Source organism: Podarcis erhardii (assembly GCF_964252035.2).
Source record: "Podarcis erhardii genome assembly, chromosome: W".
Lineage (NCBI taxonomy): Eukaryota > Metazoa > Chordata > Lepidosauria > Squamata > Lacertidae > Podarcis > Podarcis erhardii.
Genome location: NC_138506.1, coordinates 9,016,075 through 9,040,648, shown reverse-complemented (window position 1 = coordinate 9,040,648; position 24,574 = coordinate 9,016,075). Strand labels below are relative to the sequence as shown.

At 43.3% G+C, this 24,574-nt stretch overlaps 1 protein-coding gene across 1 annotated transcript in view; it reads right to left on the bottom strand.

The window, feature by feature from the left end:
• The window catches only part of LOC309333254 (BCL-6 corepressor-like protein 1), a 120,978-nt gene extending 119,946 nt beyond the window's left edge, over positions 1 to 1,032 (bottom strand). Inside the window, 1 exon segment of the mRNA XM_081846676.1 lies at positions 13 to 1,032. Coding sequence (XP_081702802.1) covers positions 13 to 98 — 86 coding nt within the window. The 5' untranslated portion in view covers positions 99 to 1,032.
• Positions 1,033 to 24,574: the final 23,542 nt, after the last annotated feature.

Genomic DNA, 24,574 nt, shown 5'->3' with positions numbered 1-24,574 from the left:
CGCACACCTCACCTCTCTTTGCTGAGGCCACACATGCGAATCCACTCAGCGCCAGTCCAGTTGTGCACCCCGCTGTAGAGAGGCGCTGCAGAAATCATGACAGCGGCTCAGTGCCAGCCAGTCTCAATCCTGTCACGGGCTCTGCCTATTGAAAAACAACAACAACGAAACACAAAGCATTAGGGCCAGATTTGACAGTTGCTGTTTTCAGCTTCTAAGGGGCAGTTCAGACAGATAAAGAGCAGGGGGGCAGTCACACTGACCCTTGGCTAAGGTGAGGTGCTGCCATGCACAAAGTTAGGCTGGAGGCAAGGGCATCTGCAGAAATGTTTTTGGGAAGGTGGCGCTAAACCACCAAAAAGGGGGAAGCAAGCTAACCTCTCTGCCGCACAAAATGAGAATAATTACCGTACTTCTTGTGCTTTTTTGCCTCGTATCTCAGGCTTGAAACTTAGCTTGTTTAAAATGAAAAGCGGGGAATCTGGGAGTTATGGTTCATGGGGTGCAGGGTTGTCTCCTTTGTGGATGCCTACGGCTGGAGGAAGCATGGAACACTGCAGGAGAAGAAGTGCAAAAAGCAAAGGCACACACGTCAGCTTGAAATTCCTTGAGCTGAGTTCTGTTCGGATAAAGAGTCATTTCCTCTCCGCACTGCCAGGCAATTAATTGCAAAGCAATTCTCAGTACAGCTATGCAAGACATGAGCTGTCAAATTTCCAGACTGGGGCCACAGTGGGAAGACCATACAGGGATTGTGGGAAACCCAAAGAGGGGAGTACTGTAACTTCTCATGATGAGAAGTTAGTAGAAAACACAACACCAAGGGGAAATTCAAAGTCGCTAGGAAGCTGTGTGGTGTAGTGGTAAGAGCTTGAGACAAAGGAGACCCAAGTCCAAATCCCTTGGGCCCATCGTCATGTATTAACCTAACCTACCTAACAGGGTTGTTGTGAGGAAAAAAATTGGGCAGGGAGGAGCATCATCTATGCCACCTAGATCTCCTTGGAGGAAAGATGGGGGTTGAATGCAGTATATGAAATAAAGGGGGGGGGGAGATAAGAGGGAAGCAAGTGTGAACTCTTTCTCCCATGTTGTTTCATGCACCGTATCAGTGCTTTATACAGTTATCAGAGAGCTTGCAGATGTGTGGAGGACTTAACAAGCAAATTTCATGGGATATCGAGGGCAAGAAGAAAGCAAAGTACCATACAAAATGGGAGGCGGCACTGGGGGAGAAGCAGAGAGCACAGATAGAACAGGATTTCCGTGCACGAAACATGCCAAAAGCAGAGGCCAAGGCTGCACGGGCAGCCATGTGTTTGCCGAAAGCGCAAAGAAGGACGGGGGTCAACGGCAGAGGCACGAAGGCCCCTTGAAGGATGCAGCAACAGAAACGGACATTGTTGAGTGCATTATTTTATATTGTTTTTGTTCCCAGGGAGGATGTGGGATGTGAGCCAGACAGAACCATTCCCAGGGAGCAGAGAAAAGGGGAGAGCAGGAATCCCTCGCAACTAGGGGAACAAAACTCAGGGGTTTAAAATTGGGTAGCGGAGAAAATAGAGAGAGAGATTCCAAGCTAGGCAGTACAAGTGCAAGTTCCCAAGGAACTACGAGGAGTTCCCTTCTGGGCAGGCAGCACGTAGGGAGGTGCCAAGTGCAGAGAGAATTCCACAAAGGAATTTGCAGAAGTGCCCTCGACCAACCCCACTGAGAAGTCACCCTGATGGCGACTTCGGCAATGGTGGCGTTCCTCTGACTGAGAAGAACCCACTCCGTGGAATTCGGGTCGTGCCGCCGCGGCGAAGGCAGAGACCCTTTAAAAATCCCAGGCGGATGAAGCCTGGGAACGTGGGATTCGGCTGACACCAGGAGCGCCCCCCTACCCACAGGGAAACCCCTTTTTGGGGGTCCTGAAGTGACGTGGGGTGAGCAGCACGGTGTTTTGAATTGACCGCTATTTTTACGGAGTGAAGCCGCACAGCCGTTGCCGGAGAGCGCTGACTTTTTTCTTGTGGACAATTGGATTTCAAACAACAACCCGTGAGTAGAATGGAAATTGGATTTTTAAAGAATTCTTAAATTGGCACCGATCGGGGAAGGTCTAAACAGGAAGTCCGCCTCCCCTTTCTGTAAATAAACTGAAGCAAAGAACCTGTCAACTAAGGTCATGGAGAGTTTTATGTAAAGGATTTAAATTCCACTGATTGAAACTACCATCAATATTCTTTTTGGAAGCAGGGGAGCCTGCAGGAGAAGGTTAAAATTCGGGAATTGAAGCGCCACTTCCCTAAACCCGGGAGTGGTCTGTGAGAGCCCACTGACGGTGAATAGATAAATTTGACAGCTGTCAAGTTAGCTGTCAAGATACAAAAGAAGGACTTTGTTTCTACTGTCTGTTTTTGTTACAACCTTACGTTTAAAAAGAAGGAAGGAACTGTTACAATTTAACTTATGGGACCTTTGGGTCTGTGCTGGAAGGAGTGAAAAGGAACTTGAATCCCTCTAGAGGGAGCTTTGGGATATTGTCGGAAGGAAGCAGCTGGGAAATTGCTCTTAAAGATAAAAGTCTTGAGAATCTAGTTTTTGACCTTGGACTGTTTAAGGATGGCGGTCGGGAAGGAAATCGAGTGTGAACTGAACAGGACATTTTATCTCTTGGGAAAGCTGCAAGACCAGATAAATGTTATGGCTACTAATGTTGTAATCTTGGGAACAAAAGTGGGTATTAGTAAAGAAGTCGACAAGAACTTGGCACAGGAACCTCTTCCAACTGAACAAATTGAAAAATTTGAGAAGGAGAATCATGCTGTGATTAAAGTGATGAAAGGGGGAGCCATAACCCTGCAGAGGCAAATGGTGGACTACAACTTGAGACCTTACATGATGGCAACTAGGAGAAGTAAATTTTTGGAGATGGAAGCCTGGATGGGTTTGGAAAATGAAAGATGGAGAGATCACCCTATGTGGAGATCAAATGACCTTTGGGATATAAATCTGATCCAGGTGGAGGTTGGAGCTTTGGGGGCCTTTGGATTTGAAAGGAGTGTGAAACAAGATTTGGAATATCCTATAGGCCCTATTTTCAACTATGGAAGTTTGGCAGGAAGGAATATGATTACCGTTGGGGTTGGAGCTTCCCCGAGATCTGGTTTTCAACACCAAAGATTATCAAAAAGACCGGCAGAGGGGACATGAAAGAGACTTAAGAGCCTCGGACTTAAGATCTCCGGGTTGATGGTTTTTCGAGATTGATGGAACTATTCAGGGGCCGAAACCGGGGAGGGGATCTGGTGGAAGAAAATTGGGAATTTAAAGTGTATATAATATAATTTGCTTTTTCTTTTCTTTTAATGAGAGATGGGAAAATCGTGGAATGGAATCTTTTTTGACCCTAGGGGAAACGTTTTAAGAATAAGTACAGATATATAAGTTTTAATGAGAAATAAGATTAAATAAAGTAAAAGTGGATGGCTACTTGGTGAAAGAAAGACTGGAAAATTATAGTATATTAAGATAAGATATAAGGATAAAAATAAGATGAAGGATTTGCTGAAATATTTATATGAATTAGAATACAAAGAGGGAAATTATAGTATGTTAAGTTAAATTATTAGGATAAAAACAAAGCTGGAAGGATTTGCTGGAATATCTAATTGAATTAGAATACAAAAAAGGGAGGCGTGAGGAAGTCAAGGAAACAGGTGAATGTAACTAAGTGAGTTAAAGGTTTGACTTGTTTTTTACTTCTTTTTTCTGTTTTTTGATGACGTTTTTTCTTTTTTTCCCCTTTTTATATGTACTGTTTTTTGTTTTTTGTTTTTTTTTCTTCGATTGTTATCTTTTTTTCTGTAACCTTTAAAATCTTAATAAAAATTCATTAAAAAAGAAAAGAAAAGAGGTCACCCTGATGGCAAGCGCCCCTTCTCGGGAGTCAGGAGCCTTGAGAAGCAACAAGCACCTTCTTTCCCAATCCTCAGTATGCCACTCCCTCAGCAGGAAGATAGCCATGTACACCTCTTGGGGTCCTATAATGTCATCTTATGTAGCCTGGCAGATTAGCATGAGCCAAAGCTCCGTCTCTGCCAATCTACAGTGAACTATTACAACAAAACAGAGGCACCAGGAAAGCAGCTTGAGCCTACAAATGTTTACTCGGAAGTTGCCCTGCTTTCAGCACAGTTGAGGCTAACTGTGAAGAGGATGCTGCAATCTGTAGGGTCTTCCAAATTTAGTGAACACCTTAGCAATGGAGCTTTGAATATAGCTCTCATGAGAAAGGGGAAAGCTGCCTCCCACTTCACCTGTTTTCTCCATTCCTCTGCCTCAGCTGCCTTTTTCAGAAGCCTGTTCCAATTGCCTGTCAGTACGCCTTTGAGCCGATGCCAACAACTGGGCTCAACAACTTCTGCCGCAACTGGAGCACTTCCAGAGACCTTCCACTCCTGGAAAACAGGTCTAAGTGCACTGGACCCACAAATGTCCATTGTGAGCACCAAACTCAGCAGAGTATGAACAACACGGAAGAAAGCTGTGAAGCATAACTTCTTTTATTTCTATTAGCTACTGCAAACTAAAACTAAAAAGAGGTACTGGCTTGCATGAGTGTTATAGTTCTCACTCAGCCATTTAATCTCTACAGAGATAACACTCAGACTCCCACAGAATCAGGCAAGAGCGGAAGAAGCAAAGAGCAGTTTCCGCCTCCTCCTTTCTCAAAACATCAGATCAGGAGATTATTGCAATGGGAGGGGGTGAAAATGTCCACATTGCCAGAGATGAATCCAATTCGGAACCCATACAGAAATGCTTGCTGTTTTCCTGTTTCATTGCAGAGTTATTCAAAAAGTAGCACACTTAATAATACTGGAACAATCATCGCTTGGGAATGCTACACTTGGTCCAGGATGTTGAGGTTAAAGAGGGCTGCTGGAAGCATAGAATAGATTTTGGTAGCTTACCCATAGAATTAATTCAAAGCACAACTGCATATGTCATTTAAGCTTTTGCAGGGGTTGAAAGGCTTCCGGTTTCACTACCTCCTGAGAATAAGATAAGAGCGAAAGTGAAATTTCCAGTGACCTTTATCCCATAAAAATAAAGAATTCGGCTGATAAGGAATGCATTAAGGACAAGGGGACAAAGCTAGGCTACGGAACCAACATGACGTGAACGTGCTGGTGTGGCAGAAAGAAGCCAACCCCCAAAAAATTCCCCCAAAAGACTAAAGCACAAAGAATAAAGAGCGGGGAGAAGATTTTATTTGATAAATTACGGAAATATTTCTCATTATACTTAAACAACAGTGCAGAACTGTACAATAAGTATCAAAAAAAAGTGGAAGAATAACAATATTTATTCTGCAGCGGCAAGTTTGTCCTATGAAAGTTGTTAAAACTACAAACACAAAGCGGCTGAACTGCTAGAGATCAAAGAGGAAAAGACACGAAAAAATCAAGAGAAAAAGCAGAAAGAAAGACTCAACACGTGGTTTTGGATTTAAACATTTTTTAACTTACATAAATGGCAAATATGGCATAGCGTGCTTGGAGAAAAGGCTGGACTAAGTGTGGACTCAGGAGCAGAGAGAGGAACGACGCAAGAAGGGGTGGAGTCAAAGAAACAAGAAGTCTTAAAGGAGACAAAGACAGGTATCTATTAAAAGGATTACAGAGACTGGACACAGTGACACCAAGTGGTGTAAAAAAGAAAAAGCATCCAACTTTACTCCAGTTAACTGTATAAGAGAGTCTGAGTGAATTGAAGAGTGAACAGGCGATTGAATAGGGGAGGAAGGTAAAAAAAAACCCCACTCTCCCACCCCTGGATATACAGACTCACAAACAGTCTTCCCTTCTTACTTTTTTTCCCTTTTCCCCTTTCCCTTTTTTGGGGGGATTGTTGCATTCTGGAAAATTTGTTGATAAATTCCTACCCTCTACTCCCCTCCTTCTTTTTTTCCTTGCCTCCCTTCCCGGCTTCCCTTTCCCCTTTTGTTTCCCTCACCTACCATTAATTTGGTAACAGGAGAAAGAGTATTATAGTTGGAATTGTTGAGCATCAACAATAATTGAAAAATAATTGGATTAATAGGAATCTCACTTGAAGAGAGTGGGTGACGAGGTGGGAGGGGAGTGGGGGGAGAGGGGGTGGAATGGAGGCGGGCGGGGGAGAAGAGTGAAAAACGAAAGGTATTTGGATTATTTAGAAATATTTGATTTTATACAGAAAGCAACAAACCCAATTGGGGGGGGGGATAGAGAGATAAGAAAAATTGAAAAAAGTCATTATTTTATAAATAGCAGACTGCTACAGCTTAATATTCCTCGTCTCAGATGCCCTTGCCGTGCTTTTTAGAGCTTTTTAGAGATAGTAGTTTTAGAGCTAGTAGTTATATTGCCTGTTAAGCTTTAGCTTTCACCGACTTCGACTTCAGCCGGAGTGATTTATTACCTCCTTATCTTATTGGCATTTGGCTGCTGGAGGTTTACCTACCACAACGAAACTTCTTTCCGAGTGCAACTATATTAGAGGAGAGAGGAAGAGAGTGGAAGAGAGGAAGAGAGAGTACTGAGCTTTATTTTCAACGCCGTCGGGAAGTATCATTACATAGTTTCTTCGGCAAGTAAGATGGTGGCTCAAGCCAGATAAGAGTTCATCGCCCTCCCCCCCCCCAATGTTTCATCTGCCATGGTCGCTGTAAGTAATAACGCGGTAAAAATTTATTCTATCTATCCCCCTCTATCTCTGATCGTTAGATCGTGAACTGTCGGAAAGTCTGGCACGCAGTGGGCCACAGCCACTTCTAATTAATTAACTAGACGTGGAGCTTCTGGAGAGAGCGTTACTTATTGAGAGGAGTGTTAACTCCAGCTTGTCTAATTGGGACTAAGCGGTGCTATATCCACATCCAGATATCCCACATAACTCCATATACTTTACGGAGATGGTGCTCACCAGACAGAAATGTAAAGTTTTGGGGGTCTCCCCAACGCAGTGGGTTGAATCACCACCGGCAACCTCACAGGCGAAAATTTTGCATTATTTTAAGCCTAAAACAAAAACGCCCATATGCTCCGAGTCCCCACCTCTCCACGATTGGTCTATTGACCGAACATGGTATGGGAAGGAATCTGATATTGGAGAGGAGAGAAAGGGGATCAGTCTGGCAATGGAGATGGCTCAGACAGTCTCTCAATCTAGTGTTACCGACACTCTCGTAGAACATGATCAAGAACGAAATTTGAAACGCTTGGAAGCCACACTAGATGGATCAGTCAATGTAGCCAGCCCCAGCGAAAAGGCTAGGATGGAACCCTCAAGTGCGAAAAGAACTGAGGAAAATCCAAGCCAGTTAAAAGGAGCCTGTTGGGACACAGATAGCAACACCTGTATCCTGATTGGGCTTTTTAATGAAATGTTGAAAGAATGCCAAATGTACATAAGTAAAGAATTAGGGCCAATCAGGAACTTTCTTACGGAATGCGTGGGTCTGCTAGTAAGCCTGACAGAGCTCATCAGGAAGGGAGCAATCTCACACACCCCTACTCCAGCGGTTGAAATTCCAACAGAGCCCAGTATCTCAGAGAAGGTCCCAAAGAGAGCCACTGCCATGTCCACCAACAGTCGAGTCACACACCCCTCACCTAAAAAGAAGCATCGCCACCAGAGAATACATCTGCTTCACAAGAAGAAGTCAAAAAATATAAAAGTGGGAAGGCGGACTAAGAGTCATACACGAACTAAGAAATTGAATTTTTCTAAGTTATTCAAGTTCCTGGAGAATTCCACAATAAAGGAATCAATTATAAAGAATACGAAACCCGTGACCCCAAAACAGAGCATTATCCAGCAGCCTAAAGTGACAAGCGCATCACAACCTCCTAACCCTCAATCAGCGAAAGACCGGATCGAACAACTAGATAAAGACCGGCAAACCTCCTCTGCTACTGTGGAGACTATCACCCCCATTCGCAATAAGATAACTCAGAATAATCAAACGCTGATCCTCAACAGAAGCAGATTGGTTATTTGCCCTATGTATAACTGTACAGAATTATATTCACTGGTCCAACAAAGAACGTATATATTTTAAAAAATTGACTTAGTACTCAGAGGCCTCCTACTACAAGGTAACGTTATCAAGGTAGATTTTCTCCCAAATGACTATAAGTATAATCGAGTGATGCTGACATTTAAAGATGATTCGACCGCAAAACAAATACTAGTTAATTAGGAGAAGCTGCAAAGGGTGGGCCTGACAGTGACTCGCCTATTCGAAGTGCCCGGCCCCCCCTCGCACCTCATCAAAGTAAATAAGAAAGACATCTATTCAAAGGTGGTGGAAAACAATAAAGCGGAATATCAGAATAACCACCAGTCGATTCATGAACTGGATACCCTTACACACAACTTCTCCTTTGAAGAAAATACCTTAATTAGTCAATTCTGGACATTCCCACCTTTAATACAAGCTGAAATCCTTGAAAGATTAGAAACGCTAAGAAATAAGTTGGCCGGGAAAGATCTATATAAGGAAACCAAGGAGGATGTCCAAAGCAAGAGCCCTCCCAAAACGATAATCTCACAAGAACCCGATTCAGTGGCTCGTCAACCACGTAACTTTCAGATAAAAGCAGAGATTAATCTACCTGCAATCAAGAAAGTACAACTCACAAAGGAGAACAATGCATCACTCCCTATAAGGAAAAATATGCCTAAGGAAACCTCACAAGACATCTGGTCCAAAATGAGATATTTAGATGAAGCGGAATTAGGCTACAACCAGGTAGAGTACCCCCAGGAGGAGGCCTTGCATAGCAAAGGCCCAGTGTCTACCAATGTGAGCACTCTACATTTACCATCTGACACCATAGAACACCTGGGCAGCTCTCCATATAAGGATGATAGTCGGCTGCCACGTAGTATGGTAAACTCCAACAGTTTCTTGGAAGATAATTGACAAGGAGTGGATCTTGATAAAGCCAACCTTAGCTTTTTATCATGGAATATCGCTGGATGGGGAAAAAAGGCAGCTGATCCATCCTTTGCTAAATTTATCCAAGGCTACGACATAGTATTTTTACAGGAGACATGGCTCACAGGGGACCTAGAAGTTAACGGCTTTTCCTCAATGTCCCTCACAGGATCCCCAAGCACTAAAGGGGGGAGAGTCAAGGGTGGCCTAGGCATTTTAATATCTACAAGGCTGAGGGCGTCCTTAGTAAAGTTAGAGACACTGAAACACCTGGCCATGGCCTTACTAGTGAAAAGCAGATTCTTCACCCTGCTATTGATTAATGTATATCTTCCCCCCCAAAGGGGCAAGCAGCTGACTAAAAACACCTGGCATGGGCTGGAAACATACATTGATGGTTTGATGACTCAAACCCCTGCAGCTTCAGTGCTAGTGGCTGGTGATCTTAATGCCAGAATTGGCCAGTCTGACGAAGCACTATATGCACACTTCCACGACTCGCCACCTATCATGGAAGAAAATCATCTTATACCCACCAGACTCTCAAAAGACAAGGGATGTAATTATGCAGGTCTGTGCCTATTGCGTCTTACTAACAAGCTGGACCTGGTCATACTAAATGGGCGCAAGAATAGGGAGACTTGTGGGGAATTTACTTTTATATCAAATGCAGGAGCTTCCACTATCGACTATATTATGGTATCATTTAATCTCCTAAATAGAGCCCTTGAGTGCAAAGTGGAGGAGAGGGTTGATAGTGATCACTTACCGCTCTGCCTCCTATTGGATGCAAGAAAAGATTTATTTTGTAACGATAAACTTGAAGCTCCTAGGTCCCCCAACATGGAGTTGAGATACTCACATACTAGATGGTCCGAAAAGTTGAATGCCGAAACATCTGAAAGGCTATACTCGGACATATACCTCTTGAGAAGAGAATTAAGCTCACCATGTTCTGAATTTAGAATAATCTTGTTCCAGGATCTGATCTCATTTTTGCAACCCCACCTGACTCAAAAAAAGACATCGCGCCAATCTTTATTCCTCAACAAATCTAAATCTTGGTTTGATCAGGAATGTATTGCTACGAAGCGTTCCTTGTTGGATAAGTACAGGAATTACAAATCAGCGAACTTACCCTTGCTGCCTGCGGAATGGTTCGAAGCCAAACGTAAATATAAAGATCTGATTAAAAAGAAAAAGCTTCAGGCTCAAAGGGGGGAGTGGCAACGTTTATTAGAGGCCTCTCGAAGGAAAGACTCAGCCACTTTTTGGAAAATAGTTGCGAAAAGTTGGCAAGACTCCCCGATTGAAATTGATTATACCAGTTGGGATTTGGGAGGCTTACTTTTCAACTTTATATACATCAAATCAACATCTGCAGGCCATGCCCCCAGTTTTGAGTTATATTGGTGCCGAATGGCCCCCAGTAGCAACTGAAGAGATCTATAGGCTCATCCAATCCCTTAAACCTGGAAAAGCACCCGGTGTAGACAACATTACACCGGAACTCCTTAAGGCTAATGTTGAATGGTGGGCCCCTGTGCTAGCTGCCCTATTTACCAGCATAGACCAATCGGCCACTATCCCTGAGGACTGGGGATTAGCAATCATCATCCCTTTATTTAAGAAAGGGAGCCGATCAGATCCGGCTAATTACAGGCCAATTAGCCTCCTAAGTATCATTAGCAAATTGTACGCTGCCCACCTATGCGATAAATTAGTGGACTGGTTGGAACAAAACCACATTCTCTCAGAAGCACAGGTGGGTTTTAGGGCAAATCGGTCAACATTAGACCAGGGCCTTGTTCTCCAACATCTTGCGGAGAAATATACTTCAAGAAAAGGAGGCTCCTTATATGTGGCCTTTATAGATTTCAAATCTGCTTTTGATTTAATACCGAGGGACAGGCTTTGGGGAAAGCTAAGCGCCGCAAATATAAACAAACGCCTACTGTATCTTATCCACAGTCTATATGAAAATACACGGGTCCGGGTAAGGTGTGACAGACAGGGCCACCTATCCAAGGAAATCCAAATCCATCAGGGGGTTAGGCAAGGGTGTGTCCTTGCGCCTACCTTATTTAACTTCTGTATCAATTCGCTAGTAGGAAATCTGGAGAAAGAAAATGCCCATCCCCCAAAACTGGCTGGTACGCCCCTCCCGGTCCTTTTATATGCGGATGACACAGTTTTAATTTCTTTTTCTTGTGTTGGATTAAGAAAACTTTTGAGATCTTTTACCAAATACTGTAGCATTGAACAACTAATAATTAACTACAACAAAACCAAAGTCATGGTATTCTCCAAAAAAAGGAGGAGGTACAAATGGAGAATAGACAATCGCTCAATAGTGTTATTCTAAAGCAGCAATGCTGCAGCGAGCAAAGGCTCTAACAGCTCAGACAGCTGCTAGTGGCTGTAAAGCCAAACAGGATGTGTGTGACTGCTGCCATGGAAACAAAGGGGCAGTCCATCCTTATTGAGCACAGGATATGAGCTCAGTGTGTGTCATATGACCTGTACAGGATGTACATGGGTGGAGTTTGGAGTTTCTCTCTGTTTGTTGAAGAGAGCAGACATCTTTACTGTATGACTGCTAAAGACAGGAATAAAAGCAATGTAGATAAATTTCTGTCTGAGTCTCATTCCCCTCCCTGGGGATATGCAGGGAGCAGGGAGGAGGAGAAGCAGTTGGTGTGTTTTTCTCACAGCCTGAGGAAAATCGCCGGAACGGACCTCGTGTGTTTCCTGCCAGGAGTCGCCGGAGGGAGGTCAAAGGAATTCAGCCGGTGCCTGCAGATAGGCACATACCTCTGACCGAGCCTTGAATTCTAACAGTGGTAGTCAGAGCTGATGGTTTCGATCCATCGAAGTCTGCAGAAAGAGTGGCAAAGCTGCTGTTTCCACTGCTCCATGGAGGCCTGAGGTGAGAAAGCTGATTCTCTGCAGCCAGGAGCTGACCAGAGGAAGCTGAAAGCCAAGCTACAGAGCCCAGGTATGAGATTTTCGGGCTTAGAAGTGTGAATGCAGATTGATTCATTCTCTGCTTCGAGGGAGCAAGGTTTGGGAAAAACAGCTCCAAGAGAGGAGAACTCTGCATTCCAAACATTCCTGTGGTTTTTCCTGTCCAAGGAAAAGAATACAGTTGCTTAGCAACACAGGCCAGTTTCAAGATAAGGGCTGTAAGTCACACAATGCCTCAGAGAGGCAAAAACAGTTCGTGTTTTGACTAGGCCCTTAGAAAGAAACTCTTGAAAGCGACTCTGCAAGCGGCCAGTGTTAAAGCTGCCAGGTGCACAGAGTGTAAACAAGCCAGCTATTGGATTTTAGAGGCTTGTGTTTGAGAGTCAATGCAAGGACTCAAAATGGATGCTATGATGCTCAAAATGGATGAACAGATAGGCACATACCTCTGACTGAGCCTGAATTTTAACAGTGGTACCTGAGCTGATGGTTTCTACGATCCATGGAAGCCTGAAATGGAGGCTGATTCTCTGCAGCCAGGAGCTCACCAGAGGAAGCTGAAAGCCAAGCTACGGAGCCCAAAGGTATGAGATTTTCGGGCTTAAAAGTGTGAATGCAGATTGATTCATTCTCTGCTTCAAGGGAGCCGCGTTTGGGAAAAACAGCTCCAAGAGAGAAGAGCTCTGCATTCCAAACATTCCTGTGGTTTTTCCTGTCCAAGGAAAGGAATGCTGTTGCTTAGCAACGCAGGCCAGTTTCAAGATAAGGGCTGTACAGTCAGGCTTTGCCTCAGAGAGGCACAAACAAAGTTTTTGTTTTGACTTAGGCCCTAATGTACTGTTGGAAGGGACTTTACAAGCGGCCAGTGTTATAGCTGCCAGGTGCACAGGGTGTAAACAAGCCAGCTATTGGATTTTAGAGGCTTGTGTTTGAGAGTCAATGCAAGGACTCAAAATGGATGCTAAGAAGGGGGGAGGCCTGCCTTCTCCACCCCTCTTGACCAGTGACAATTATGCATCTTGGTCTATTAAGATGAAGGCCTTGCTGCAGAATCAGAGACTGTTTGGGGTGATTGAGAACCCCATCCCTGCAGCACCAACGCGTGCTTGGGAGTCACAGGATGTGAAGGCCAGAACTGCTATAATTCTGTGCGTGTCAGACTCGCAGCTTATCCATATACAAGATTTACAGCACGCGAAAGATGTTTGGGACACGCTGAGAAGGACACATCAGAGAGATGCAGGTTCTTCAGCGTTGCTGTATTTTGAAAAGCTGACCAACCTGAGGCTTGCGCCTGATGGAGATGTTCAAGCGCACCTGACGAAAATGAAATTTCTGCGTCAACAGATGGTGGAACGCAATTTCCGTCTGCAGGAGGAAGTGTTTTGCTTCATGGTCATCAACAGTCTGAATCGGACTTACAAAACGGTTGCCAGTCAGCTGGGGTCCCTCCCAGCGCAAGATCTAACGTCGGACAGGGTCTTTGCCGTGGTTCTTTGTGAACATGACAGACTCGCCGCCCTGGAAGTCAAGGACAGGGGGAGACAAGAACGGAGTTCTGACACCCCCACTGCTGTAGTTACTGGAGGAGACGCCGTAGCTTTGAACATTGTCCGATGCTTCAATTGTGGACAGACTGGGCATCTTCAGCGGTACTGCAAGAAGCCACGTCAGAACAAAGGAGCCAAGGGAAGCTCCGCAAAGTCTGAGGCATCAGGCAAAAGTCATACCATCTCAAAGGCGAAGCCTGCAAAGGCCTTGATGTCGAAAGGAACCAAGCCAGATGTGGAGAACGCTTTTGTCATAGACACTGGGTGTACATTTCACATGACCCATCGCACGGATTTGTTTTCGTCGTTTAAGAAGCAAAGCTTCGTTGTACAACAAGCCAACGGTCAAGAGCTGGAAGCCACCGGAATTGGGACTGTGTATCTTAAAAGTCTGAACTTGACTATAAACAATGTTTATTTGGTTCCAGAGTTGAAGTACAATCTGCTCAGTGTTTCGCAGATTGCCAAGAAGGGACTAAAACTGTCCTATGATGATCAACACTGCGAGATCTACAAAGATGGAGAGTTGTATCTTTCTGCCGAAGAGAAAGATGGACTGTATTTGTTGACTTTTGATCAAAGTGATTACATGGAATGTAATTCTTGTGATTCTAACATGATCTCTTTTGCAGGTGTAGCCAAGCAGAACGCCAAGCAGGTCACCTCGAGGGTAGACAAGGCATTTCAGCGGGTGTATGCTGATGTGATTGGTCCTCTAGCACCTTCTAGAGGCAATGCAAAGTATTACCTAATATGTGTTGATTCTTTCACAGGTTTTGTCTGGATTTATCTTTTGGAGAGACCGAAAGAAGCCTTAGAAAGGTTTAAAGAGTTTTGTGACAAGGTTAAAAATATGCATGATGCTGACATAAATTGTCTTTGCACAGATGAGAAGCCAGTTTTTCTCTTACAGGATTTCCAGAGGTTCCTGAAGAAGAAAGGGATAAGACACAAAATTGCAGCTTCCGAAGAAGCTTGGAACAGATGTGTCTGTGTTAGGGTGAACAAAGAATTGCAAAAGGGAATGGAAGCGCAATTGCTTAGTTCACATCTGCCACATGAGTACTGGGCTGAGTCGTTAACGTCATTTTGTTATACGTGGTTGAGAAAGTTTTCAAAAGAGTTGGGAAGTTCTCCTTTTGAGAAACTGTTCCACAGAAAACCTTCTGTTGCCCATTTCAAGGTTTTTGGGTCTCATGTGAGGACAGAAGCTCCGGGTGGAGTAAAGAATGCCAGAGGCATTTTTGTGGGTTATGAAAAGGGTCTCTACAGAGTAATTTTGTCTGAATCTGGTAAGGTGATTCTCACAAGCTACGGAGCCCAAAGGTATGAGATTTTCGGGCTTAAAAGTGTGAATGCAGATTGATTCATTCTCTGCTTCAAGGGAGCCGCGTTTGGGAAAAACAGCTCCGAGAGAGAAGAGCTCTGCATTCCAAACATTCCTGTGGTTTTTCCTGTCCAAGGAAAGGAATGCTGTTGCTTAGCAACGCAGGCCAGTTTCAAGATAAGGGCTGTACAGTCAGGCTTTGCCTCAGAGAGGCACAAACAAAGTTTTTGTTTTGACTTAGGCCCTAATGTACTGTTGGAAGGGACTTTACAAGCGGCCAGTGTTATAGCTGCCAGGTGCACAGGGTGTAAACAAGCCAGCTATTGGATTTTAGAGGCTTGTGTTTGAGAGTCAATGCAAGGACTCAAAATGGATGCTAAGAAGGGGGGAGGCCTGCCTTCTCCACCCCTCTTGACCAGTGACAATTATGCATCTTGGTCTATTAAGATGAAGGCCTTGCTGCAGAATCAGAGACTGTTTGGGGTGATTGAGAACCCCATCCCTGCAGCACCAACGCGTGCTTGGGAGTCACAGGATGTGAAGGCCAGAACTGCTATAATTCTGTGCGTGTCAGACTCGCAGCTTATCCATATACAAGATTTACAGCACGCGAAAGATGTTTGGGACACGCTGAGAAGGACACATCAGAGAGATGCAGGTTCTTCAGCGTTGCTGTATTTTGAAAAGCTGACCAACCTGAGGCTTGCGCCTGATGGAGATGTTCAAGCGCACCTGACGAAAATGAAATTTCTGCGTCAACAGATGGTGGAACGCAATTTCCGTCTGCAGGAGGAAGTGTTTTGCTTCATGGTCATCAACAGTCTGAATCGGACTTACAAAACGGTTGCCAGTCAGCTGGGGTCCCTCCCAGCGCAAGATCTAACGTCGGACAGGGTCTTTGCCGTGGTTCTTTGTGAACATGACAGACTCGCCGCCCTGGAAGTCAAGGACAGGGGGAGACAAGAACGGAGTTCTGACACCCCCACTGCTGTAGTTACTGGAGGAGACGCCGTAGCTTTGAACATTGTCCGATGCTTCAATTGTGGACAGACTGGGCATCTTCAGCGGTACTGCAAGAAGCCACGTCAGAACAAAGGAGCCAAGGGAAGCTCCGCAAAGTCTGAGGCATCAGGCAAAAGTCATACCATCTCAAAGGCGAAGCCTGCAAAGGCCTTGATGTCGAAAGGAACCAAGCCAGATGTGGAGAACGCTTTTGTCATAGACACTGGGTGTACATTTCACATGACCCATCGCACGGATTTGTTTTCGTCGTTTAAGAAGCAAAGCTTCGTTGTACAACAAGCCAACGGTCAAGAGCTGGAAGCCACCGGAATTGGGACTGTGTATCTTAAAAGTCTGAACTTGACTATAAACAATGTTTATTTGGTTCCAGAGTTGAAGTACAATCTGCTCAGTGTTTCGCAGATTGCCAAGAAGGGACTAAAACTGTCCTATGATGATCAACACTGCGAGATCTACAAAGATGGAGAGTTGTATCTTTCTGCCGAAGAGAAAGATGGACTGTATTTGTTGACTTTTGATCAAAGTGATTACATGGAATGTAATTCTTGTGATTCTAACATGATCTCTTTTGCAGGTGTAGCCAAGCAGAACGCCAAGCAGGTCACCTCGAGGGTAGACAAGGCATTTCAGCGGGTGTATGCTGATGTGATTGGTCCTCTAGCACCTTCTATTTATTTTTTTTTATATAGTTTTTTTATTGAGTTTCATTTGACACACACATACAAAGACAAAATACAAAAAAGAAAAACAAGCAAACAAAGAAAAAACCACAGAACAGAAAGAACTAATACATTAAACATCTTACTTCCATCCCTGCCGATTTCGGATTTCTTCTTTTAATGACTGAGTTTTAACAGCTGGTGTTAATAAGTGGTTTATACATCGAGAGTTTTATAGCTGACCTGCTATAGTTGGTAAGTTTCGTAAATTTCCTTCAATATAGACCATAAATTTATTCCAATCGTCCTTTAACTTTGCATTTTTTTGGTTTTTGATTCTTTGGGTCATTCTTGCCAATTCAATAAAATCATATAATTTTGTTTGCCACTCCTTCACCGTTGGTATGTTTGTATTTTTCCAATTTTGAGCGACTAATATTCTGGCTGCTGCCGTTGAGTATTGAAATAGAGTTTTGTCTTCCTTCCTAATTTCCTCTCCGATAATACCTAGTAAAAAGGCTTCTGGTTTTTTAGGGAATGTGTATCTGAATATTTTCTTTAGCTCGTTATATATCTGATTCCAGAATTTTTTCATTTCCCCACATCCCCACCACATATGTATAAAATTACCTTCTTTTATTTTACATTTCCAACAGGCCTTATTACCAGTCTTATACATCCTACTAAGTTTTTCTGGTGTTAAGTACCATCTATATATCATCTTCTCTAGGTTTTCTCTAATAGCAGCACTGGCCGTGAATTTTATCCCCTCATTCCACAATTTTGACCATTTCTCGTACTCTATGTTATACCCCAAGTCTATCGCCCATTTAACCATAACTTCTTTAATTTCTTCGTCTTTTGTGTCCCATTCCAGTAATATATTGTACATTTTGGATAATATCTTAGAATTGCTTTCAATTATTTCAATCTGGAACTTGGACTTCTTTTCATTCATTCCTGTTTTTTTGTCCTCTGTCCATATTGCGTTAACTTGATGGTACTGTAACCAGCTCGTCAGCTTTCCCTTCAACTCCTCGTATGGTCTTAGTTTCCAACTATCTTGGTGTCTAACCAGTAGATCTTCATATGTCAATCTTTTCTCTTCCATATTTACTTTTTTAATTATTAAGATATCTGTTGGGGACAGCCACCAGGGCGTTTTCCTTTCTAGCAGTTTTTTATTTTTTTCCCATACTTCATGCAAAGGGCCCCTGATGATGTGGCTCGAGAACCCTTTGTGGATCTTCTCTTTATTTGACCAGAGGTAGGCGTGCCAGCCGAACCTGTTGTCCGCCCCCTCTAAATCCAATAAATCTGTATTCTCCAGGGTTATCCAGTCCTTAACCCAACAGAGGCAGGCCGCTTCATAGTACAGCTTCAAGTTGGGAACAGCAAGTCCTCCTCTCTCCTTCCGATCTGTGAGTAGTTTAAATCTGATCCTTGGCCTTCTTCCCTGCCAGATGAATTTCGAAAGGGTCTTCTGCCAATCCTTAAATATTTTAACCCCTCTAATGACCGGAATACTTTGAAACAGAAACAGCATCTTAGGAAGTATGCTCATTTTTATTGCCTCCATCCTACCCAGCCAAGAAAGGTTGGCTCTATTCCAAACATCCAGGTTTTTTTTTATTTCTTTCCACGCAGGTGAGTAGTTATCTTCAATTAAGTTTATGTTTTTTGATGTGAGCCATATTCCTAAATATTTTATTTTTTTTTGCCACCTTGATTCCACATTGTCTCTCTAATTTTTCTTTTCCCTCGTCTCCTAAGTTCTTTGCCAGCATTTTTGTTTTTAGTTTATTCAATTTAAAACCGGATATTTTACCGTATTCATCTAGAATCTTCAGCGCTTTACTTGTGCTTCCATACGGCTCTTCCAGGGATAACATCAAGTCATCCGCGTAGGCTTTTAATTTATACTCCTTTGATCCTATCTTGATCCCTTGTATCTCCGGCGTTGATCTTATTTTATTTGCCAAAATCTCTAAGGCCATAATGAATAAGAGTGGAGAGAGGGGGCAGCCCTGCCTTGTCCCTTTCTCGATTTTAAATGTATTTGTGAGGTCATTGTTTAATATCAGTTTGGCAGATTGGGTTGAATATATTGCCTGTATCCCCTTCATGAACTCCCCCTCTATCCCTGCCTTTTGAATAGATTTTATTAGAAACAACCAAGAGACGTTATCAAACGCCTTTTCCGCATCTATGAAGATCAATGTCGCCGGTTTGTCATTATTTATCTCTAGATACTCAATTATGTCAATAACATGTCTCACATTATCTTTCAAGTATCTGTTTGGTAGGAAGCCCGCTTGGTCCTTGTGAATTAAGTTTGTTAGACACTTTTTCAGTCTATTTGCCATGATGTCCGCAAATATCTTATAATCATTATTTAATAAGGATATTGGCCTATAATTTTTGATGTTCAATTTATCTGTTTCTGACTTGGGGATTAGGGTAATAAAAGCTTCCCTCCAGGACTCAGGTATTTTCCCTCCTCTCAAAATATTATTCATGGTGTCACAAAGCGTTGGAGACAGTTGGTTTCCTAGGACTTTGTAATACTTGGCCGATAAACCATCCGGTCCTGGCGCCTTTCCCAGCTTCATTTTTTTTATCGCGTTCTGGACCTCTTCTAAGTTTATGGGTTTATTTAATTGGAGTCTTTCTTCATCCGTCACCATCTTCCCTTCGCAGTTCTCTAGATATCTTTCTATTTGAGTTGGGTCTTCTTTACCTTTTTTATATAATTCCTCATAGAATTTAAGAAAGCTTTTTTGTATTCTTTTTGGGTCTACTATCAGTTCATCCTCTACCATTATTTTGTTTATAATGCTTTGTTTTTGTCGTTTTCTCAGTTGCCATGCTAAAAATTTACCCGTTTTATTTGCCGATTCGAAAAACCTTTGTTTCATAAACTTGATTTTCCATTCTACTTCTTGATTTGTTAACATTGAATATTGTCTTTGTAATATTTTTATTGTTTGTATACATTGGTCATCTTTCGGCTGTTCTGTTAATTTTTTCTCATGCTCCCTTAGCTGTCTGAGAATTTCTTCCATCTTTTGATGTCTCATTTTCTTTCTATAGGTATTTTGCTGGATGAAAAAACCTCTTAGAACCGCCTTGCTGGCGTCCCATACCGTTTCAATATTAGTTTCCAAGTTGAGGTTAAGATCGAAATATTCTTTTAATGTGGTTTTGGCTTTTTCGATGACTTCATCATTGTCCAATAGGTATTCGTTCAACCTCCATCTAAAACCCCCCTGCGTTGCACCTTTTATTGTTAGTGTTATTGAGTTATGGTTGGAGAGTGTTCTCGGGTGAATTTCGCATTTTGTGGCTCTTAAGGTAAGCTCCCTCGTAGTCCAGATTTGGTCTATTCGGCCCCAACTTTTATGTACCTCTGAGAAGAAGGTGAACTGCTTTTCTGTTGGATGTTTATGCCTCCATATGTCTATTAAATCCATGTTTTCTTCTATATCCTGAAATGATTTAGGTAACTTTCCTTGATTTCGCTTTTTCTTTTCTGTTTGTCTATCAATTTCTGGAGTTGGTACTGCGTTGAAGTCCCCCAATAGTATCGTCCTGTTGTTCTCTAATTTTAATAGAACTTGTTCTAATTTCTTGAAAAACTCAGGTCTGTTCGCGTTTGGGGCATAGATATTTACCACGTTGATCTTTTCCCCCTGGAAGCTGATTTGTACCCCCAAAATCCTTCCTTCTTCGTCTTTATAAATCAATTTGGGTTCCCATTTTCCATTGACATATGTTACTACTCCTTTTTTTTTCCCTTCCTCGGAGTTTATAAATTCCATCCCTAAATTCTTGTTAACCAAAACATGTTTGTGTTTATTGGCTACATGGGTCTCTTGAATACAAATTACATCCAGTTTTTTCTTTTTCAACACATTTACAATTTTATTCCTTTTAGTTTTTTCGTTCAAGCCATTCACATTCCAGGTTAAAATTTTTAAGTTCATTGTCTCTTTTGTCTACCAAAAAGTCAGTAATTTGCCGATTTAAATTCGGGTGGATCTGCCCTCTGTCTCTTCTTCTTCCTCTCCTTCCTCCTCCTCCCCTACTTCTTCCTCTTTCTCTTCCTCCCCCCCCTCCCCCACCCTCCTCCCGCCCCGTCCCCCATCCCCTCCGCCCAAACCACCTCTCTCTTCCCTCTCTCCGCACCCCCCCTCATGTCTCTCCCCCACCCCTCCAAGGTCCTTTTCATATCTGCGCAGAAATTTGTTAACTTCCTGACTTTCCATTAGCTTGAATCTTTTCCCTTGTAGAAAAAGGAAATCCCTTCTGGGAATTCCCACCTGTGTTGTATGCCATTCTTTTTTAAAGTGTTAACTATTTGTTTGTAGCCCTCTCGCTTGCGAAGGAGTCTTACTGGTATTTCTTTAAAAATAAAGATTGGTCTTCCACCAATTACCAATTTCTTCTGATAGCTTTCTCTCAGAATTATATTTCTCATCTCTATCGATTTAAAGATCATTAAACAGTCTCCTGGGATCTTTTTTAATCTATTTTGTTTGGGTCTTATTTTTATTCTGAAGACATTTTCTATTGTTTGTGCAACTTCCTCTTCTTTCATAGCTAACCACCTCGCCAATTCTTTAATCATTATTCCTTTAATATCTTCGTCTGTTTCTTCCATTACTCCTCTAAATTTTAAGTTTAGCTGCTTTTGTTTCATTTCCATCATGGCAAGATTGTCTAAAACTTGGTCTTGGCTCTTGCTCAGTTCTCCAAAATTTTCCTTAATCTTCTCAGCTTCCTTTCTCTGGTCTCTCACCTCTCTTTGTAATTTTTTGTTTGAGTCTTCTAAAGACTTCGAGCGGGTTGTTAATTCTTTTATCTTATTTGACAATTCTCCCACCACCCCCTCTATTTTTTTATCAATAGAGATCTGCATCTCTCCTAACTTTTTTTCCATGTGAATTTCATTCTGCTTAAATTCTTCTTTTATTTTCAGCCATAATACATCTAAGTCTCTAATTTCCTCTTGTTTTGAGGCTCTCCTCTCTGTTGGGGTTCCAACTGACTTCTTTCCGTCCCTTCCCGCCATTTGCCCGCCTCAAAGCTTCCCTCACCCCCTTGATCCTTGTGGACGGATTGAAATTTCTTATAGCTCTCCCCTTTTGGGCTCACAATCTCAAATAATTTTGGTTATCTTAGCCAGGTGCACCCTAATCAAACGGTGGCAAGGATCATCGTGTCAATATTTCTATGTTATAAATTCTGGCCTGGCTCAGTTGTTGCACAGCTGCTATTCAATGGCACACATACAGAATCACAGAATTAATGACACTTTAGAAATGTGGTAGAAAACTACCCGTATCTATCATTAACTTGCAGTGTTGCACTTGGGTATTGAGGAGGCTATAAGTAGAAAAGAAAAGATAAAAAAAAAAGAAGAAAAAGAGAGGGAGAAAGAGAAGAAAAAAGGAAAAAAGGAAAATAAAAAAAAAAAGAAGGGATGGGAAGGGGAGGGGAGAAAAGAAAAAATGAGCAGGAAAAATACACAATGGATGGAAGTAGGGATAGGTAAAAATTAGACAAATTTCCTGTTGCTGGAAACCCGATACCGTAGAGGACAGACAGGGGGGGGAAGGGTGAAAAGGAGGCAGGGAACAAGGCTCGGGCGAGGACGTTCCAGGAGAGCTTCAGGATCTCTCTGCCAGCGTTAGATATTCCACCGAAAAGGGAGAGGGAGTGAGACCCGAAGCAATCTCTGCCAGCGATCCAAGCCGAAGGTCCAACGATCTGAAAATTCGAAAGGTTCAGGCTGAAGAGAGTGCCCACAAGAGTCAGGAGTCAGGAGTATCCGCAAGAGTCGAGAGTCAAGAATGTCCGCAAGAGTCAAACGAAGGGGGCGATGAAGATCTGGGAAGTAATTTTCCATCCAAAGAGAGATCGGACGAACCCCCTAGATGAGCCTGTCTCTGGGGCTGCAGATTCGGCAGTTTCAGAATTTCAGCTCTGCGGCTATCCCCCGGAAAAGGAGTAATGAACACAGACCCTCTGTTTCTTCCGGAAAGTGGCGTCCCCCGCTTGGTGCGTCCCGCACTTGAGTCCGTGCCGGAGAGAACAGCAAATTTTACGGGAGGGGTTCCGTTAGTAGATTGTGAAGAAGATAAGCCGTAGGAAGGACTAGACAGAAGAGTTGGGGGGGGGCGCAAGTATATGGTTGTTTTCACGTCTCCGACGGGAAGAGGAGACGAGCTCACCCTCAGCGCCGTCACAGTCTCAGTTCCGGCTCTCCCCTTTTCCCCTCCTGCCTTTCTTGCCCTTCCTCTTCTGGCTAGTGTCTCCGAAGTATCTCGATATTCCTTCTAAGTTCTCCTCAAGTTTTCCCATAAAACAACCAAAACGATACAAAGTCTTTGAGGTTTCCTCCTGATTCAGTACTTTCCTGTTTGGTTACTTTTTGCCCCGCCGCGCTCCCGGCAGGGACTTTCCCTTCTAGGCTACTACAGCGGGTAAGAGTTTCTTTGTTTCACTCTCCCGATTAAAGTCCCAGCGCCATCTTAGGTCCGAAATACAACTCGAGCTCTTTAACTTAATCTGTCGACATCCATCGCTCCTTGGTCTCTGCTTTCAAATTTCCTACTCCGACATTGAGTGCTCCAAACCAGGGGCGACTGTTCTTAAGATTACAGAGATTTGTCGCTTACATCAGCGAGAGCTAGAGGCATTGCTGCACGGGGTCCGCAGAGCTTACCGGAGTGCGTTTCTCGGTCCCGTCGATCCCGAGTCTTCCCCAAAAGTAGAGAAAAACCCATAGGAACTTCGGAGCCGTCCAACGCTGCTGGTTGCGCTTTCCCTCAAGGGGGCCCCCCTTGAGATTTTGGGGTCGCAGTGCCTTTGCGTTGCCCCAAAACCCCCGTACAGCTCGGCGAAGTCAGGTAGCAACTTCACCGCGCTCCCATACTGCTAGCGATCCAAACCGGAAGTGGTCCTCTAGCACCTTCTAGAGGCAATGCAAAGTATTACCTAATATGTGTTGATTCTTTCACAGGTTTTGTCTGGATTTATCTTTTGGAGAGACCGAAAGAAGCCTTAGAAAGGTTTAAAGAGTTTTGTGACAAGGTTAAAAATATGCATGATGCTGACATAAATTGTCTTTGCACAGATGAGAAGCCAGTTTTTCTCTTACAGGATTTCCAGAGGTTCCTGAAGAAGAAAGGGATAAGACACAAAATTGCAGCTTCCGAAGAAGCTTGGAACAGATGTGTCTGTGTTAGGGTGAACAAAGAATTGCAAAAGGGAATGGAAGCGCAATTGCTTAGTTCACATCTGCCACATGAGTACTGGGCTGAGTCGTTAACGTCATTTTGTTATACGTGGTTGAGAAAGTTTTCAAAAGAGTTGGGAAGTTCTCCTTTTGAGAAACTGTTCCACAGAAAACCTTCTGTTGCCCATTTCAAGGTTTTTGGGTCTCATGTGAGGACAGAAGCTCCGGGTGGAGTAAAGAATGCCAGAGGCATTTTTGTGGGTTATGAAAAGGGTCTCTACAGAGTAATTTTGTCTGAATCTGGTAAGGTGATTCTCACAAAATTTCTAGAGAGTGCTCCTGAACAGGAGAGAGTGATTGTTCAAACATTTCCCACAGGAGATGATGATGATTCTGATGATGATGATGATGTTGATTTTATTGAATTCAGTAGTACTGATGATGACAGCGATAGCTCAGACAGCTCAGTTGTCACAGTCATTGAGAGGAAATCTCACATAACGACTAGACCCTCAGAAGAGGAGGATGAACCACTGTTTACAATTGGTACTGGTTCTCCAAAGAGTCCAAAGGCTGAACCAGAAAGCAGAGAAGAGCAGCACCTCTTACGTAGGTCTGAGAGAGCAACGAAGGGTGTACCACCCAAGAGGTATTCAAAAGAGTTGGAGACTTCCGCCGTGCTGCGATCTCAGTGCAAGCAGGGTTCTCACCGGGAGGGAGAACTCGAGCTATTTTGAAGGATTGGGGGCAACTCTAGGGCGCGGAGACCCCCCAAAACTCTCTTGAAGGGTGTTCAGAGAGTCTAGTCCCCGGCACGGCCAGAGAAAG